This window comes from Diaphorina citri, unplaced genomic scaffold, assembly GCF_000475195.1.
Source record: "Diaphorina citri unplaced genomic scaffold, Diaci psyllid genome assembly version 1.1 scaffold1808, whole genome shotgun sequence".
NCBI classification, from domain to species: domain Eukaryota; kingdom Metazoa; phylum Arthropoda; class Insecta; order Hemiptera; family Psyllidae; genus Diaphorina; species Diaphorina citri.
Window position 1 is genome coordinate 10,961 of NW_007379234.1, and position 20,768 is coordinate 31,728.

Sequence of the window (20,768 nt, forward strand, 5' to 3'; positions counted from 1 at the left end):
TTGTCACTAAGTACCTACCTACCCACTTAATGCAGTTGTCTAATTCCTACTGAGGGCTGAGGTTAAAAAATACACAAAATTGTTTGTCTGGCAGTGAATAATAAAATTGAAATATAGAAAAAGGTCCATTCAATGAGTCCATCCAGCTTCACCTTTTGCAGATTGAAGGATTACCTACTTAAGTACCTACACTAACTTAAAATTAGAAGAAAAAAAAAATCTGTAACCATTGTTGTCTAGCTATTCAGACACAAAATAGTTGAAAGCCTTTAATTTCTCTCCCCCAAGTTCCTATTGTAAGTAGTTAGGACAGTTAAGTGATGATCCAATTGATACTTCATTGAGCAGGGATTTTGCTTGTGGTAGAGGATTGGTTGAGTGCTGGAATTGGTTTGAATCATTGAATGCTTCTTTGCATCCTTGTTTTGTATTGTATTGCCATCATGTTATTTGTTCTAATTGTTTCTTTAAATTTTCTTCGTTATACCTCACTGTTCTTCTTGAATTGCCTGTTTAGTTTGGACACTGTTAACACTTACGAGTATAAAACCTGATTCAATATTCAATACACGACAAGACCCTTGTCAATTCCTGTCGTACAACAACCCCTTTTCGCTTTCCTCTGGTTACAGGTGTAGCTTAAAACGCGGATTCAAAATGCAGTTTCTGTTCATGTCTATTTTCGCGCTGTCTAAATGTCTATAATGTTTATGTCCATATTCCTGCCGTACAACAACCTCTTTTCGCTTTTCTCTGGTTGCAGGTGTTGCGGAAAACGCGGATTCAAAATGCAGTTAATGTTGCAGGATCAAACATAAGTCCGACGACGTTCATGCTCCTCATCAAACTTCTCATCACGCGGGACAAAATGCTGCCGACACGGAGAAAATAATCGACACGTCTCGGCGGCGTCGCCTCACGATGTTGTCGGGGATTGAAGAGGAATCACCCGACATCTACGAAGTGTTCCCGCCTCATGTGGACACCAGCACGATCCCCATCCAGCCCGAGTCACCCCCGGGGAAGAAACCCCCTCTGAAAACTTTCGCTGAGGTTCAATCCCTACTGGTCGCGGGACGCAAGGCTGAAGTGAAGAAGATATTGCGAGAGAATTGCTGGCCTACTAATCATGGGATACGGAATCAGCTGTGGCCCTTGCTGTGTGGCCAGCATGGGAGTGATAGGTCCATGCAGGAGGGTTTCTATTGGGACCTGGTCAATCAACTGTTTGGCACTACTGGTAAGTCATACTTCAGTTACCATTAAGGTCCTTTCAGAAAAAAAATCGTGTCGTGTGTAAGTGGGAACACGGGAACACTCATTTAAATTATATTACCTAGGACGTTCCGAAAAACATCGGATGAAACTCACGATAAGTGGGAACGGGCCTTTTCTCAAGTAATCCCTTTTACCCCCATATTCAACAGAAGTACCTTATTTACCTATTTTTTCTATTCCGAAAAATATCGGATGAAACTCACGATAAGTGGGAACGGGCCTTTGCTCAAGTAATCCCTTTTACCCCCATATTCAACAGAAGTACCTTATTTACCTATTTTTTCTGTTCTTTTTTCCATTTTTATAGTCAACATTTCGAGTTTATTTTATGAACTATCACATTATAAGCTGTGTGTTCCATCCACCGAACTCAACTTGAGTACCTATACGTATAGTTTTGTACTACAGGTGTGTTCAAACCGGCCGTCGCGTCGATCCACATCGATCGATGAATGATAGATCGACGACCGTTGACCAAGTGTGGACCCACCTTAAGATGTGAAACCGTTTTAAAAATTTACTCGACCCTGGTATGGATATTATCTTCCATGAGTTCTATGAGAAATCTGATTTCATTGTTTTCATTCTCTGGAGAAGTGAGCAACCAATGCTTTGATAGTATAGCGTGTAATGGACTGATGATTTTATTATGTTCATTATGATGTCTAGTGAGGAGTAAGGCACCATGCCTGCCTCTTATGTCACCAAGGTCCGGATGAGATTATTATGCCTTGAACTGAAATGGAGATCGTCCCGTCTGTGAGAATGATAATAGTCTTAACTCTAACTCTAACCTGTCTAGATGACAACTCTTTGACTCTAACAACTAACAACGCTAATGCCAAGATGTATCTCTCATAATCTCTCCTGTTTCCCCTCTGTCTTGGTCAAAGGATGTGTTGTATTAAGGTGTCATATGTTTATAGTTCGTCTATCTCGCGTTCTTCTCTCATCCTCTCTCTTTCTTCTTTTCTAGTCCTCGGTCTTCTTTTTCTTTCTACCTTTCTTTCATTTTCTTCCGTCCTTTTTTATGTTTCTTTCTCCCTCCCTCCTTTTTCCCCTCGTCTCTCTCTCTCTTCCCTTTTCTCTCTCTTTCTTCCTTCTCCCTCTCACTATCCATCCTCTTTTTAGGAAAGGCCTGGGAAAGTCATACTGGGAATTTTCCTCAGCGCGCAATAGTACGCCTTGTCCTCTCTCCGTATCAGACAAGACTTTATCAGACATCCTGTTGCCCCCTGTTCACACAATGTATGAAATTCACAGGACCTGCCCCATTTCTGGGTAATCAGATAAAATCAATACGATTCATATTGAGCCAGGTACCGTCACCTGTTATCGATACAGGGTGACCGAGAAGATTGGTTTGTCATTCAGGGTGGTCCCGCGTTTGATGTCAAAAATGTAAATTAAGGAATGTCTATTTTGATTGGAAATGTTTTAGTCCCGATTGCCCTGTACGAATGTTCAGTCTGATTTCAGCTACGAACGATTTCAGCCGCTTGTCAAAAAGACTACCGAGCTATCACACCCAAATATGAAGACATCAGTAGTTGACATCAAAACATAATAAATGTGTTCACACTCTACAGTCCACAAAAAGCCTTTTAAAACTCATTGGTCATGTAGTTTTCCTCTTTCTTCGTGATCCTGTCTGGTAACATATATTCTGTTTCTGAAGTTTTATGGTTTAATTGGTTTATGTATAACTTGGTACTATTTTGGGCACCAAACTTTCAAAGTTATCACATCTGTTCCGGACATATCACTCGTCACACCACACACAACAATATTACGGACACCTCTCCTCTCTTTGAAAACTGTCTCTTCCCTACACTCTGCCTCCCTCTTGTTTTCTTTTCTCCCCTCGCTTTCTCCCCTCGGACGAGGAAAATCTCATGTGTTCAATTTCATTTTGTTGATCAACAAAAAATATTGGCCCGAGATCAAAAATGTGTCGTATCTTGTGAGTATATTGTTGTGATGGAATGTTACTCTCGTGTATAAGTGTTATGATAGATAGAGTGTTAAGGGAGAAACACCATCACGTCACGTCACGTGAAGTCATGGGGAGTCAGAAAGATATAGTTCAAAGTTTTCCCATAATATTGCATATAATTTCGTTCACGACAGCCATAAGTTCTTCTTCTTTAGAGCTGAGGATAAGAAGGGGAACTGTCGAAACTGTACCGATATACCATTAACATAAATCAGAACACATGAGGGTTAGAAAGAGCTGAAATAGACGGGTCGTATGATCATATCATAGAGCAGGGGTGGCCAAACCGGGAACCGCAAGCTTATTTTGAGGGAACCAAAAAAAAAAAAAAAAAAAAAAAAACGTTCATGGGTTCGGAGAAGTTCGGGTGTTCCCGTTCTTCTTCGTCAGTCAAGTGTGAAGTTCCTGTTCTTCGTGATCATTCGATTTTGATAAATTTTCTTCTTTTTTTTATAGAAAAAAAACTTTTACCCTTTTTTTTTTTTCATCAAAAAATTCTAATCAAAAGTTCCAAAAGTGTGCTTGTGAATTGTCTATTTCAAGAGTGACGGCCCAAAGTTCTAAAGTCGAAAGTTTAATCCGTCTACTGCTATTTTAATGTTTTCTGAATTTTCAGTTCATCAGTAAAATTTTGAGTGAACTCTTGTTTTTTATTTTTGAAGGAAATTTTAAATTTCAATCATAGAACTGCTACTTGTGATTCCTATCTCCATGTATATTCCTCTTTATCATTAAAGGTAAGTGCTAAAGTATTATTTTTGTTGAAAAGTCTTCCTGTGTTTTTGATAAGATTGCCTACCTATCATGTCAGGAACTATCCTCTTTTATTTCATAATTAATTTACAGTTTTCCACCTATTGTATTTTTTCACTTTTTTCTTTTTAAATAAATAATATTCAACAGTTCAAAATGTAAACATTTATTCCATAAATTTAATAATTACCCCACCCAAATTTTGCCCTTTCTCAAAGGAAGCTCAAAAATCTCTACATTTCTTCTTCATACATTTTGATTATGCACCTTTCTAATTGCTGCATTTTTTACTCACCTAATATTTTGATAATTTCCAGATTACTATACCAGGGTACCCTCTCTCAAATCAAGCTAGAATTAGTTTAGAAAATTAAGATACTTTCATCTAGAAACATTGAAATACTACCTACTTCGATCATCAATAGGTAGAAGTACTTCCTAGTTATTAATCGTTTCTTCCCCTTTTGAAAAAAATTAGGTGCTTTTACTTATTGATTCAAGGACTCATTAAAATAGAACTCCCATCTGAAATCCCTTATTGCAAAATTACTGTGCAAGTGGGCTAATGGGCTTGTACAAGAGACTTGCTGTGTTTTTCCACTTAAGACTAGACTCCCACTTGTCATGAATTTCATCATCTTTTTTTTTTTTAGACTTGGGTCTACACTTTTAAATAAGTACCTACTTAAGTAAAAGTCATACCTACCTTTGAGGTACTTAACTAAATACCTTATTTCCATACCTTTGGGCTAATTTTGTGTTGTCACTAAGTACCTACCTACCCACTTAATGCAGTTTTCTAATTCCTACTGAGGGCTGAGGTTAAAAAATACACAAAATTGTTTGTTTGGCAGTGAATAATAAAATTGAAATAGGTATGTATAGAAAAAGGTCCATTCAATGAGTCCATCCAGCTTCACCTTTTGCAGATTGAAGGATTACCTACTTACCTACACTAACTTAAAATTAGAAGAAAAAAAAATCTGTAACCATTGTTTGTTGTCTAGCTATTCAGACACAAAATAGTTGAAAGCCTTTAATTTCTTTCCCCCAAGTTCCTATTGTAAGTAGTTACTTAGGACAGTTAGGTGATGATCCAATTGATACTTCATTGGGCAGGGATTTTGCTTGTGGTCCAGAGGATTGGTTGAGTGCTGGAATTGGTTTGAATCATTGAATGCTTCTTTGCATCCTTGTTTTGTATTGTATTGCCATCATGTTATTTTAACTTCAAGTATTTGAAACATGTTATCATTAAGTTTCTTACGTGCCGAGAATATGAGGTGAGACCAAGTTATTTTTTTAGCAGATTTTCCCGTGCTTAGCCACAAAGAATTTATCATAAATCAAGATAGGTTTAGATTTCGGCAAAACTCTTACAAAAAAAAAGGTTTGATAGTGGGAACTATAACAACAGAAGTCTTATCGTTCCGAAATTGAAGGAGGACAGGATAGGAGAAAGCCAGCTGTTCCGAGAAAGAACCTTATTTGTTTAGGATAAAGTCTGCCCCGGGCGGGAATTAAACCGGATAATGTTCGTTCTCAAAACGGCTGGATTTCTCCTATCCTGTCTTCGATAAGACCTTAGCGGTTATAGTTTTCCTCTATCTGCAGGACAATAATCTGTGTTTAAATTTGGTTTAACTATTGGACTTGTAAATATGTAGAAGCTACCATAATACATAAACATAATAAGTATTACTTTTTCTAATGTAATCCACAGACGATCCGAATGCTTGTCGGACATATTAGGACATAAGCATAATCCTTCGGTGCTGGGAAACAAGAGTTGCCTAATTATCTACAATCTACATACTATACATATTCGTAGGTTTTTATTTTATCAAATAATTTTGATCGGACATATTAGGACATAAGCATAATCATTCGGTGCTGGGAAACAAGAGTTGCCTAATTATCTACAATCTACATACTATACATATTCGTAGGTTTTTATTTTATCAAATAATTTTGGGGAGGCATTTCCCCCATCTATTTTAGCTATTTTATACTATTGGTTAGGACTGGGAAGACCCATTGTGTATAGCATACATTTAGCATAGCAAAATTTGGAAAGTTGAAAATGAGATTAATCTAAGGATTTCTTTTTCTTTCTTTGGGTTTGTTTATTCCTATACCTACACGTTGTTCTTTTCAATATTATTTATTATTACTTATTACTATTTTGTTTTTGTTTGTTATACTTTCCACTTTTAAAAAATGTAAATTATAGGTATGAACTTCCTTTGTCTTATTGTTATTTTAGTACTATTATTAGACACGTACCTTAGTCTGGCTGAGGGACTATAAACAGAGAGTAGATCGGCGTCTAGCTAGGGGACTATAAACAGGGAGTAGACTAGTCCAAATTTCCTCACGCTATATCAATAGCGAAGGTTGAGTGCGAAGGGCATCCCACTCGGAAAAGTTTGTTTAGCCAAAACCAGTTGGCCTCGAAGCGATCACTCTAAAGCTGATTGAGAGGCCGACGACAAACACCGACCCGATCTGAACATGGGAAAAGGCGAAGAAGAAGATTAGACACCTACCTATAGTGCTTATCATAGTATGATTTTGTTACTTTTAAGTCTGACGTCACACATATTTGAACTCTTTCATTAGAACGGAAAATAAAAATTGATTTTTCGACCTTTTACAGTTATTTTTTCGGAGTTTTGACCATAGATTTGGATTTTTCCCAACTTTTTACATAGGAATCGACCATTTATTTATAATTTTTACCCATTTGCAACTGCTCCATTGGATTTTTCATCTGAACTTGGGAAAAGGCGAAGAAGAAGAAGATTAGACACCTACCTATAGTGCTTATCATAGTATGATTTTTTTACTTTTAAGTCTGACGTCACACATATTTGAACTCTTTCATTAGAACGGAAAATAAAAATTGATTTTTCGACCTTTTACAGTTATTTTTTCGGAGTTTTGACCATAGATTTGGATTTTTTCCAACTTTTTACATAGGAATCGACCATTATAATTTTTACCCATTTGCAACTGCTCCATTGGATTTTTCGTTAACTTTTGTTTGCTTTAATTATATGTATTTGGCTTTTGATTTATTTTGCTATTAATAAATTTACCTATTATGTTTTCGTTAATTTATTTTGAAACAAAATACAGCACTAATTTATTATTTTTCGACGAACGCAATGAAGGGTTTTCATTCTTTTCTTTTAGTTTCACTTTATTTTTTTTTTAACCTGTATAATTTTCTAATATTTTAATCCCATTTTATTAACACATCATGTAGTCCATTCTTTCACCTCCATTTCCATTTTTTCACCATTATTAACGAAACGTGAACACACGATCCAAAAGCATACTTAGCAAAGGTAGGTATTTTAAAGGTTTTTGCTGATACTTGTCAATTGTCAGGTAGGTACTATACATTAAGTAATTCAAAACATTGGTTTTATTTGGGGACCTTTGAAGAAATACGATATTTTTAGTGTTTTTCATTCGATTTCAAATGATACACTTCGTTTAATTTTAATGATTGTCATCTTCTTCTTTTTTTAGTCTTCCACGGAATCGGACACGACTACCAAATACCAGGAGGTTGTCAGAGAGTTGGAAGATTTGAAAAACAAATTCGAGGACAGCGAAATTCAAAGCAGCCATACAAACGAACAATTGAAAATCGACGTACAAAGTTTGATGAGGTCCTTGGAAGATGAAAAACTCAAGGTATGCTGTATGCTAAATGGGTGTTATTTTATGGAGCTAACAGTACCCGTTAAATAAAGTTCAGTAAATTTAAAGTTTTCAATTTTTTTCTTTTCTCGTATTTTAGTATGTTTTAGGTTGTTAAATTATGCTTGCTAGAGAAATAGCAAAGGTTAAGTGCAAAGGGCATCACTCTTAGAATTTTGTCGCTAGAACTAAATGTCAGCCCAAAAGCGATCACCTAGGTTGACAAAAAACGCTGACCCCGTTTGAACACGGGAAAAGGCGGAAAAAAAGAGGAAGATAAGGTTGTTAAATTATGTTTTTTCTTTTTTTTTTCAGGTGAAAGAGTTGGAGCAATCATTAGAAGAAGAGAGGAGACAGAGGGACGAAGCGTTTCTGCGGAACGCACAAATGTCCCAGCAAATTCAAATCGCCCAATGTGATCTTAGAAATACTCAGCAAGAGAATGACGACCTGTTAGCACAATTGAGTCAAATTGAACTCGCCTCAAAGTCAAAAACTAGCGTAAGTTGCCTTGGACCTTATTTGTTCCTGAACTTTTTTTATCCCACCTATAGGTATAATCCCAGCTGGATTATACCACAGTCTAATTCTGCTAGTTTCCTATATCAGGATAAAAACACTGTGGTTGTAACAGACAGTGGAAATCCGGAAACAGGTTGTATGTACAAGTAGAATGTATACTTTGTATACGTACATATGTTAAATTAAAAATTATACAAAATATTTTTGGCATGTCCGCTTTGTCTTTTTTTCCCCATTAGGCGCTTTGTCTTTAAGTCTCTAATAAAATATTCTGTTTTTCCTTTTAGGACGTTGAGAAATTGAAAGAAGAGCTCAATGAATTGAGGAGTCAAGTGAATGGCACTAAACTGAGTGATTTAGAAACGGAACTGAGCGAGAAAAATAAAGTAAGATCCCATACTAAAACGTCTTGGTTTTCACTTATCTCTGAAATTTGTGTGGATATTACAGCATTACTAAGAGTCTTCTTTACTATTCCTGTCCTTTCCATGTCTTTTTTTTTTTTCAAGATTTTACTGTGGTACTGTTTTAAAATAGCTACTCAATTGTCCTCACTAGGCTGATAGCCGTATTTCAATCATAGGGCCGAAAAACTTCGACTCTCTCAGAAATCAAACCCGTTAACTCCGGGTGCAAGCCTAGTAGATTCGTATAAGCTCAACCCGACCTTTGGGCTGTTTGCCCCAAAGGTCGCTTTGTGTGTATGGTGCAGGACAATAATCTGTGTTTAAATTTGGTTTAACTATTGGACTTGTAAATATGTAGAAGCTACCATAATACATAAACATAATAAGTATTACTTTTTCTAATGTAATCCACAGACGATCCGAATGCTTCAACAAAGACTGAGCGACATGAAGAAAACGCTTCAGCAGGAATTACGAAATCACACGAGTGATCCACGGAGTAGCCCGAACGAGACACGAAATAACACGAGTGATCCACGGAGCAGCCCGAATGAGTCGCGAAATAACACGAGCGGAGAGGACACGCCCCCTGTACAACCTGTGAGCTCGAGAAGCAACAGTCTGGAAGACGATGTTAACTTCAAGTATTTGAAACATGTTATCATTAAGTTTCTTACGTGCCGAGAATATGAGGTGAGACCAAGTTATTTTTTTAGCAGATTTTCCCGTGCTTAGCCACAAAGAATTTATCATAAATCAAGATAGGTTTAGATTTCGGCAAAACTCTTACAAAAAAAAAGGTTTGATAGTGGGAACTATAACAACAGAAGTCTTATCGTTCCGAAATTGAAGGAGGACAGGATAGGAGAAAGCCAGCTGTTCCGAGAAAGAACCTTATTTGTTTAGGATAAAGTCTGCCCCGGGCGGGAATTAAACCGGATAATGTTCGTTCTCAAAACGGCTGGATTTCTCCTATCCTGTCTTCGATAAGACCTTAGCGGTTATAGTTTTCCTCTATCAAACCTCTTAAAAAAAAAAAACAAAGATTTACATTTTCTGTGTTTCTCTCCCTCCCTCAGGCTCAACACTTAACCCGTGCCGTAGCAGTTCTACTCAGGCTGAGTGCTGAGGAAGAACAACAACTCCGTGATACTCTGGATATGAGAAATTCGTGGTGGCCCAGCAGATCCAGAATTCTGCCCAGATGATGAACACAACCAACCAGTATCAACTGCTCTGCCTCTTGTCCTGTCTTGGTGATGTAGTGGTCAAGACACTCGCCTGGTAAACAGGAGGGCGTGGGATCCCAGCCGAGGCATGGAATTTCATCCTCATTTATTTGAGAATTTGACCATATAGTAATGGAGCTCTAAGGGTTAGGTGGTAGAGAACGCCCCCGGTGTTAACCTCGCCTAGTGGTTACCTAGTTACCTTCCACTCAAGAGTCTATTATTATTATTACTGTTCCTGTCATGTACCGTCCGCATGGTCATGTCATTTCACAAGAATGGACTAAAATCAGAATATTGTCAACAGTGGTTGGGTGGAAGACCACACAAGAGTGAGAATTCTTCCCAGATGATGAACACAACCAGCCTGTATCAACTGCTCTGCCTCTACTGTTCCTGTCATGTACCGTCCTAATGATCATGGATCACCTACATATTTTATAGTGCAATAGTCCTAAACAAAAATGGACGCGGCACACAAGGGATCAAGAAGAGACCGCCTGAACATGGTCTACATTTTCATTTCACAAGATTGGACTAAAGAAATAGAATATTGTCAACTAGTGGTTGTGTGATGGGTGGAAGACCAAACAGAAGTGAAGAAGAATTGTGTTAAGCACGAATGATTATTACAAGTGTCAATCCTATGTGTAATACATTCCTAGGGTGTATCTTGCCCATGATTAATTCACCGGGTATGGAGCTAATATTCAAAGTTGAACTTGAAAAAAGTTCATACTGGATAAATTTACACAACTCGTTGCGGTCTGAAGAATTCATATTCTTAATTGAGATTTCTTGATTGGTGATACACATGATGAATTTTATCTTTTATTTTATATATCTGAATTTCTAGTCTTTCCTCCTAGTTGTATTATTCCAAGGCCTCCTATGTAAAAATTAACTAATTTATTATGAACACAAAGTAGCTAGGTAATGATTTGCAATGCTCAGTATTTTCCTGCTTAAAAGGGAAATGATAGCCCTCAAATTCAGTGGATGTTACCACTTCTTCCAAAGTGATGGGTATACCTATACTGGGCCACATGTAGCATTCTTTTTTTTTTTTTTTTTTTTTTTTCGCGAATTAAATCAATAGGTACATAGACACGTTTGTATAACAGATTTTAAATGTTAGAATGGAAATTTTTAAACAACAGTATGAATTATTTATACACAAACACGTTTCAGGAATTATGGAATCCTATCTATACACATTAAAAACACGACATTCCTCCTACACTTTTTTCTAGGTATATTTTTTGTTTATTTTCCCCTGTATGTTCCATAAATGTCATATATTATTTCCATTTTATTTGTTTTATAGAAAAATTATATTTCACACGTAACATTTTACCAGAACAGCTTTGTTTTGTGTTATTTATTGGATGAATGAATTTAGGTACTTTTCAGAGTAATGTCACCATATATTATAAATTTAGTGTTTATGTCCTGAAGCCTGGAAAGTTGTACTGTAGGAATAAGGGGGAAAACTGACGAAGGATGACGGAAAATTTCCTGTCGCGTTCAACCAACCTTTCCTACATACAATGAGGTGGTAATTACATGGTTTATGATTTACCCTGTTCTCCTGTACAACTTTCTTTCTGAAAGCTCAATAATTTTTTCGACAGTTTGTCTTTCCCTCCTCTCATTTTCTGGTTGATGTATTTCGTCATCACTTTCTATAGGTCTCTCTAGTTTTTGTTCCTTCATTGCTGAAGAAAATTGACATTTGAAAATAAATCGTGATAGTGACAAGGCGATTAAGATCGCCTGAATTCTTAGATCAAGTTCAACTATTGTTGGATTAAGCAATCCGATTGGTAGATTCGAAACTTTTTAGCTCATCAGATGGTTTAATCCAAGAGTTAACCAACGCACCTAAAAAAAAAAAAAAAAAGCTGGGCCCGTCCCTCCGGGAATTTTTTAGCCCGTAGTTTATTCGAAAATGAGTAATACCATCCTTTTTTATTACTATCGTAATAATAAAGGAAGGACGGGCTAGTAAAATTAAACCAAGTTTGAACTCATATTATAAGTTTAGAATGGAAGAGAACAGAATCCACCACCTTTTGAAACCTTTGACTTCACTGCTCAAAATCTTCTCCATGCTACCCCTCAGTTCAGGGCGATCTAACCCCCGTCACTTCCTATCATATCTGTACTCCCTTGGTGTGTTCATCCTGTTACTGGCTAACTTCACACTCTCCTACATCACCATGGAAACCGGATCCGCGTCCTCGTTATCACTACTGATAAGATATCTTATCAGTGGACTGTCCGTTATTTTCGTCCTGGTCACGTTGTACAAGGCGCACACCAATCAGTCACTGTTTCAGGAGGTGATCGAAGAAGTGATTGATTTGAGCCAGAGAAATATGAGGTGGGTAGATCTTTTTACTTTAGTAAAATAGAAAGTCTTCATAGGGATATGAGGGGACTTCACAAAGTCTAGGGCTCTAGGGGCATTCAAGATCTCCCTGGTGAAATACCTCACAAGCTCACAGTGAAAGAAAAATTCAGTGATTGGGTAGAGGAGCTCCTCCAGTAGAACCCTGCCACTTAAAGCCGTAAAAAAGGTAGAAACCTCCGTGCCCGAGAGCGTATCACACTGGAGGTCTTGGATTCGATTCCCGGAAGAGTCAAAGTTTTTCTGCTCTGTGCTCTAAATTGTACATAAATCATCAACTTCACCGTTTCAGGAGCAACCGAAATGTGGTCTTTTACCGCCCGACCACTTAAAGCCGTAAAAAAGGTAGAAACCTCCGTGCCCGAGCGTATCACACTGGAGGTCTCGGGTTCGATTCCCGTAAGAGTCAAAGTTTTAAGTTTTTCTGCTCTGTGCTCTAAATTGTACATAAATCATCAACTTCACCGTTTCAGGAGCAACCGAAATGTGGTCTTTTACCGCCCGAACTATCGTCACTTGAACGCCAAAATTCAGTTCTGCTGTTTCACCTACCTCCTGGTAATGTTCATCTCATTCGAAATACTCCACTCCTTCCTACCCAACCTGACTTTGTTTGCTGTCCTCAACTTTCTCATACCCAATCTGTATAGCTTACTGTTGAGCGTGGAATTCTACCTTCTGCTTAATTTCGTTCAGAACAGACTCGAAAAGATGTACCAATACTTTCAAAAGTAAGTTGGGAGAAACAGTTTTTTGGTACTATTCATTTTAAAAATAGGAGCAATATTTCAGAGAGCCCTTTTTCTGTCTAACGATACCCCCCATTTAGGCAAGAGTACGAAGTTTACCCAAACTTCTGCTTTTCCCCACACCAGCCACACTCGACTATTAACTTTAAGATTCTGAAAAGCACGGGAATCTGTATCAAACGCTACGAAACCATTCCCATCTTATTATTATTTATTTCTTTCGATGATGTCAACTAACCCCCCCATTTAGGCAAGAGTACGAAGTTTACCCAAACTTCTGCTTTTCCCCACACCAGCCACACTCGACTATTAACGTGGAGATTCTGAAAAGCACGGGAATCTGTATCAAACGCTACGAAACCATTCCCATCTTATTATTATTTATTTCTTTCGATGATGTCAACTAAGGATAGCGTTATCTATCTGTCATGACATCTGCACTGTCTTTCCTTATTTGTTTTCAGTTTCAACCAGGATTCCCTCCTGATCACCGACAATCGGTACTACCTCAGCAAAATCTCCCGCGACAATGTCAAATCCGAACTGGTTTTCCTCCTCAAAACGTTCTACAGCATTTTCAACATTTGCGCCAAAATCAACACCATGTTCTCTGCCCAAATCCTGCTGGTGATTATTCTAACCCATGTGCTCCTCACGTGCATTGCGTATGTTATGACGCAAGCAATCATCACGTATCTAACAGACGCGGCGGCTACGCTACAATACAATGTGATGTACACTAACTTGTATTGGTTTGGATTCCATTGGGTCATGATCGTACTTATTGTGGTGCCCTGTGAGAATATTAACACTCTGGTAGGTAAATCAAACAAGTCAAGTAAGTAAAACCATGTAATCAAGGGATTTATGACCACTTTCACAGGGGATTTATGACCACATAAAGCTCGAAAACAGCCAAAGTCGCCCAAACTTAGCACAGAGATTGGATAAATTAAAAATGGGGGGCTCGAAGTTGCACACTTCCCTCAAGAGGGGGAGCAACAAACGTATGTATAAATCCACTAAAAAGATAATTCGAATAATTCATATTTGTCGATTTTTTATTCTTATTGTTTTTAGAAAAGAAATATAATGAAAACAGTTCATCAAATCATCATTGAAGACAAAATGCCCAACCTTACACTCGAGGTAAGCTCTAGTTTATAATAATAATAATAATAATAATAATAGACTCTTGAGTGGAAGGCAACCACTAGGCGAGGTTAACGCCTTAGGCGTTCTCTACCACCTTATTAAAAATGGGGGGCTCGAAGTTGCACACTTCCCTCAAGAGGGGGAGCAACCAAACGTATGTATAAATCCACTAAAAAGATAATTCAAATAATTCATATTTGTCGATTTTTTTATTCTTATTGTTTTTAGAAAAGAAATATAATGAAGACAGTTCATCAAATCATCATTGAAGACAAAATGCCCAACCTTACACTCGAGGTAAGCTCTAGTTTATTCTATCTTCTATATAGATACCTACATACATAAGCATTATCGTTCTATCCTATAGGTATAGGACAGGTCGATGAACAAAGCCCCTCCACCAGACTCTATTGCTATACCTTCTATTCTATTCTATTTCATGGGATACGCTGTTTTCTGAAAGATAATGTTGATTAATTTTTCAATTACTTCTTGAAAGTTCTTTTTTTCTTTCCAGTTGGAAATGTTCCTGATGGATTTAGAGAAGTACAACATTCAATTTACAGCACATGGCTTCTTCTCTTTGGAATATTCATTGTTCAGAAAGGTGAGTTTTACTTTTGTTTTGTACACGAAGGTAAACAAAGTGGGATTTCGAAGAGATTTTAAGATCATGAGAAAAATGGAAAGTAATAATTTGATGAGAAAAATAATTCGTACGATGATAAGTTAAAATATGTTTTTTCATAGCATCAATTTCCATTCAATTAATCAAAAAAGTTGAAAGAGACCATTTTTAACTTGTTTGTTTCCAGATTATTGGAGCTGTTGCTACGTATTGGATTCTCCTCATTCAATTCCAATAGAATAAGATAAGAGACAGTAACGTAGAAGACAAATATTTTCACCCATTTCCCCCCAATCAAAATATACCCTATGCTTGTCAATTTGGGATGTTTGTCTATTGTTTTTTCGACACTAATAAAAAACACAAAGGCATATTTTTTATGTTTCAAATTTATTTTTATATTTTTACAAAATGTTCATAATGTAGTACCGTACATCAAGGGAGGTATTTCATGTTCATTAAACTATTATTGTTTTGGGTTTGTATGGATAGACTTTAGTCCATTTTTTTCTCTCTCACTGCAGTTTTATAGGAAGTTCTACTTTTACTTTTATTATGATTTTCGCCCATCTAAGTAACATTACACATTGGCTATGTATACTAGATTTATTAACCAGAGTTTAAACAGTAGATGTCTTTATCTCAGGGTTGTTGTTGATATAAATGTCGGAGTTTTTTGACCATTAGGTCATTTTCCATTGAATCTAAAACTTCAAAATAGGCCATAAAACCTGTAAGTCTCATATAAAACCAGCAAAAATTGTATTGCCTGAATACATAAAGGTCCTAATTTTTTTTTTTTATTAACATTTACAAATTAAAGTAGAAAATGTCCTTGAGGAATGGTATCACTTACAAACCTGGCGACTGGGAGGAGTCTTTTCAAGAAAGGAGAGCATTGGTAGGAACACGTTCGTATCATTTTGTCAGCAAAAGCACCGGATGATTAGAAACGTGGAGGTCCTGGAAACAAAATTAGAGCAGAGATTAGAGACCGTTAGATTATCATGAAGCAATACATTCATTCAGATTTGTCGCTTCTAGAATAAATTGATTTAATTTCAGAGTGACAGTTTTAAAATGTCAAATAACAGAACTACCTACTTATTATTTTTAATTTTATTTGAACTACTAACTTTTTTCATGCATTTTGAAAAAGGTTTGATAGAGCTGTAACAATGGAGGTCATCACAAAACAAAGAGAGGTCAGAGTAAAGTTTTCCCTGGGCGGGAATCGAACCTGCAACGTAGTGACAAGCTTTACTCTAAGGCTAAGCTGACAAGTCTGGCATTATAAAATGATGAAAAGTCATCAGCCAAACAACACAAAAGTATTAAAGCACCTAATAATAATAAAAAAAAATGGAACAGGAATAAATTATTACCTCCCCTCATCATGCCAGGAGGCATTCCCATCATTCCAGGTGGTCCTCCCATCATACCCGGCCTTGCTCCTGGTGCCATCATCTGTTGTGAAGGTCCACCTACACCTCGCACGGGTCCTTGTAGTCCTGGATAACACAAGAAATACATTGATAAAATTTACATGAATGTGTTCCATCCATGATGCAGAGTCATGGATGGAAAGTTGGAAAGTGCCCAAGAGAGGAGTGGATGGAGACAATCTGTTGAACATTTGATCAACTAGGCCCTGGTCATGGATAAGTAAGTACCCAAGTGTACCTACATGTAAAAATGTTCTCTTTCCAATAAAAGTTAGCAATGATATTGTAGGAAAATAACCTGATAATAAAGGGTAAAAAATATTTTGATTGAAGAGAGACAAAATAGAAATTTTCTTTGGTCTCTATTTAATGGACCCTGTCATGAAGCTAGTTTTGTACATGATCTCATCAATAGACTAATTAGATGCACATTGAAATCAATCACTTGTTGAGCAGGATAATGGATATTGAGTAGGCATCACAAACAACTTGAATTTTGTTAATTATAATAGCTAAATCCAAACCAAAACCTAAAACTATTCTATGTTTTTAGAGAAACTTGATAATTTATTATTTCAAGATTACCTGCAGGGGCAGAAGAGCCACCACCCGAGATTCCTCTTCCAGCTGCTCTCATTTTCTCTGTTCTTTTTTCCATTTTTATAGTCAACATTTCGAGTTTATTTTATGAACTAGGTATCACATTATAAGCTGTGTGTTCCACCGAACTCAACTTGAGTACCTATACGTATAGTTTTGTACTACAGGTGTGTTCAAACATAGTGGACCGGCTGTCGCGTCGATCCACATCGATCGATGAATGATAGACGGCCGTCGACCAAGTGTGGACCCACCTTAAGATGTGAACCGTTTTAAAAATTCACTCGACCCTGGTATGGATATTATCTTCTATGAGTTCTATGAGAAATCTGATTTCATTGTTTTCATTCTCTGGAGAAGTGAGCAACCAATGCTTTGATAGTATAGCGTGTAATGGACCCGGAACTCAACTTGAGTACCTATACGTATAGTTTTGTACTACAGGTGTGTTCAAACCGGCCGTCGCGTCGATCCACATCGATCGATGAATGATAGATCGACGACCGTTGACCAAGTGTGGACCCACCTTAAGATGTGAAACCGTTTTAAAAATTTACTCGACCCTGGTATGGATATTATCTTCCATGAGTTCTATGAGAAATCTGATTTCATTGTTTTCATTCTCTGGAGAAGTGAGCAACCAATGCTTTGATAGTATAGCGTGTAATGGACTGATGATTTTATTATGTTCATTATGATGTCTAGTGAGGAGTAAGGCACCATGCCTGCCTCTTATGTCACCAAGGTCCGGATGAGATTATTATGCCTTGAACTGAAATGGAGATCGTCCCGTCTGTGAGAATGATAATAGTCTTAACTCTAACCTGTCTAGATGACAACTCTTTGACTCTAACAACTAACAACGCTAATGCCAAGATGTATCTCTCATAATCTCTCCTGTTATGACAACTCTTTGACTCTAACAACTAACAACGCTAATGCCAAGATGTATCTCTCATAATCTCTCCTGTTTCCCCTCTGTCTTGGTCAAAGGATGTGTTGTATTAAGGTGTCATATGTTTATAGTTCGTCTATCTCGCGTTCTTCTCTCATCCTCTCTCTTTCTTCTTTTCTAGTCCTCAGTCTTCTTTTTCTTTCTACCTTTCTACCATTCTTTCATTTTCTTCCGTCCTTTTTTTCATGTTTCTTTCTCCCTCCCTCCTTTTTTCCCCTCGTCTATCTCTCTCTTCCCTTTTCTATCTCTTTCTTCCTTCTCCCTCTCACTATCCATCCTCTTTTAGGAAAGGCCTGGGAAAGTCATACTGGGAATTTTCCTCAGCGCGCAATAGTACGCCTTGTCCTCTCTCCCTATCAGACAAGACTTTATCAGACATCCTGTTGCCCCCTGTTCACACAATGTATGAAATTCACAGGACCTGCCCCATTTCTGGGTAATCAGATAAAATCAATACGATTCATATTGAGCCAGGTACCGTCACCTGTTATCGATACAGGGTGACCGAGAAGATTGGTTTGTCATTCAGGGTGGTCCCGCGTTTGATGTCAAAAATGTAAATTAAGGAATGTCTATTTTGATTGGAAATGTTTTAGTCCCGATTGCCCTGTACGAATGTTCAGTCTGATTTCAGCTACGAACGATTTCAGCCGCTTGTCAAAAAGACTACCGAGCTATTTTCTATTTTACACACCCAAATATGAAGACATCAGTAGTTGACATCAAAACATAATAAATGTGTTCACACTCTACAGTCCACAAAAAGCCTTTTAAAACTCCGTACGAATGTTCAGTCTGATTTCAGCTACGAACGATTTCAGCCGCTTGTCAAAAAGACTACCGAGCTATCACACCCAAATATGAAGACATCAGTAGTTGACATCAAAACATAATAAATGTGTTCACACTCTACAGTCCACAAAAAGCCTTTTAAAACTCATTGGTCATGTAGTTTTCCTCTTTCTTCGTGATCCTGTCTGGTAACATATATTCTGTTTCTGAAGTTTTATGGTTTGTACCACTCCATACCCTCCTATCCAACACCTCCCTCCTCTTTCAAATCTACCTCAACCTTATCTCTCCTCAGTTTTGGATTCCCCTCCTTCTCTTACCCCCATATAACTGGTTTCTCTACTTTTATACCTATAAAGGACCAGCCACTCAGAGCCCGTTCCCATTTATCCTGAGACCACAGTCTCTCAGATAGTCTGAGCATGAGTGGCAGGCATAACTCATGTCTCTCCTCTCTATACATGCCCAAACTATCTCAATCTACTCTCTAAATACACATCAAAATACAAACCTTTGAAAGTTCCAATGAAGGTCCTTGAATCTTGCAGAATTACTTTTGTTCTGTAGCCAATCAGCTGTTGCATTTTGTTATTCTTCCCAATAGTCTGAAAAATCAAGAAGACATTTCATTATGTATTGGACCGTTTCACTGGCTCGTGGCTCTTCACCCAAATATAAAGCAAGGTATTTGACAGAGGAAACCTGAACAACAGAGGTTTTATCATACCAAAATCAAAGACTGTCTGAGACCTCAGTTGGAAGCTTTTTCTGCCACATACGTTCTAAGCCTGAGTCGCAGGGATAATGCCCACTTCAATTCAGGATTAAACTGCTTTGCCGAATTCCCAGATAATATACCAACCCTGGCTAGGGCATGTGTTTGTGAGAAGGATTTAATGTGCTTATTTTACTTACCATCTTGGATTAGGTCTTTTGGCGGGACGTTAAGATAATAAAATGTATTCGAAACCACTGATTCGCGATTTCACCCAAAAATAAAGCAAGATATTTGACAGAGGAAACCTGAACAGAGGTTTTATCATACCAAAATCAAAGACTGTCGGAGACCTCAGTTGGAAGCTTTTTCTGCCACATACGTTCTAAGCCTGAGTCGCAGGGATAATACCCATTACCCACTTCAATTCAGGATTAAACTGATTTGCCGAATTCCCAGATAATATACCTTTAATGCAGTAAGTCCCAACCCTGGCTAGGACATGTGTTTGTGAGACGGATTTCATGTGCTTATTTTACTTACCATCTTGGATTAGGTCTTTTGGCGGGACGTTAAGATAATAAAATGTATTCGAAACCACTGATTCGCGATGGAAAACTTTGAAAGCTTTTTTTCTCTGCTGTCTTTTTTCACAAACGTCAGGAACTGAAGGAAGCCGGATAATCCAAATTTCCAAATCCAAAAATCCCGCAAAAGCAGAAAGCGAGCAGAAGAAAAACAAAACAAAACGTTTCGAGAGACAAGTCGATTTTTTTCATGTGATCAACTGATGGATCATTTTTTGATCAACCAATGAAATTTTTTGGTCACTTCAATATTCACTTTTCATTGGTTAAAAAAACTTCATGTTCATGGGTTCGGAGAAGTTCGGGTGTTCCCGTTCTTCTTCGTCAGTCAAGTGTGAAGTTCCTGTTCTTCGTGATCATTCGATTTTGATAAATTTTCTTCTTTTTTTTATAGAAAAAAAACTTTTACCCTTTTTTTTTTTTCATCAAAAAATTCTAATCAAAAGTTCCAAAAGTGTGCTTGTGAATTGTCTATTTCAAGAGTGACGGCCCAAAGTTCTAAAGATTTTTTGGTCACTTCAATATTCACTTTTCATTGGTTAAAAAAACTTCGTGTTCATGGGTTCGGAGAAGTTCGAGTGTTCCCGTTCTTCTTCGTCAGTCAAGTGTGAAGTTCCCGTTCTTCGTGATCATTCGCTTTTGATAAATTTTCTTCTTTTTTTTATAGAAAAAAAACTTTTACCCTTTTTTTTCATCAAAAAATTCTAATCAAAAGTTCCAAAAGTGTGCTTGTGAATTGTCTATTTCAAGAGTGACGGCCCAAAGTTCTAAAGTCGAAAGTTTAATCCGTCTACTGCTATTTTAAAGTTTTCTGAATTTTCATTTCATCA

General features: G+C 37.3%; 2 protein-coding genes and 1 long non-coding RNA gene across 5 annotated transcripts in view; 2 read left to right on the forward strand and 1 right to left on the reverse strand.

The window, feature by feature from the left end:
- Nucleotides 1–760: 760 nt before the first annotated feature.
- LOC103517316 (TBC1 domain family member 24) overlaps nucleotides 761–20,768 on the forward strand; it is a gene marked incomplete at its 3' end in the record, with an annotated part of 49,553 nt that continues 29,545 nt past the window's right edge. Inside the window, exon 1 of the mRNA XM_017447416.2 lies at nucleotides 761–1,240. Coding sequence (XP_017302905.1) covers nucleotides 922–1,240 — 319 coding nt within the window. The remainder of the gene's footprint in view (nucleotides 1,241–20,768) is intronic.
- On the forward strand, nucleotides 12,798–15,169 carry LOC113470756 (gustatory receptor 68a-like). 3 transcript variants are annotated; one of them, XM_026829453.1, is made up of 5 exons: nucleotides 12,798–13,043; nucleotides 13,526–13,877; nucleotides 14,142–14,210; nucleotides 14,734–14,823; nucleotides 15,032–15,169. In XM_026829453.1, the coding sequence occupies exons 1-5, from the start codon at nucleotides 12,874–12,876 to the stop codon at nucleotides 15,080–15,082; spliced, it is 732 nt and encodes a 243-aa protein (XP_026685254.1). In that variant the 5' UTR covers nucleotides 12,798–12,873; the 3' UTR covers nucleotides 15,083–15,169. The 3 variants fall into 3 exon arrangements, with proteins under 3 accessions (XP_026685254.1, XP_026685253.1, XP_026685252.1); XM_026829452.1 differs by lacking the exon at nucleotides 14,142–14,210 and adding an exon at nucleotides 14,445–14,513; XM_026829451.1 differs by lacking the exon at nucleotides 15,032–15,169 and having other exon boundaries at nucleotides 14,734–14,971.
- LOC113470757 lies at nucleotides 16,254–16,931 on the reverse strand. Its single transcript, XR_003393699.1, has 2 exons — nucleotides 16,875–16,931; nucleotides 16,254–16,355 (listed from the first exon to the last, which is right to left on the reverse strand). It is a non-coding gene; the product is annotated as an uncharacterized LOC113470757 (long non-coding RNA).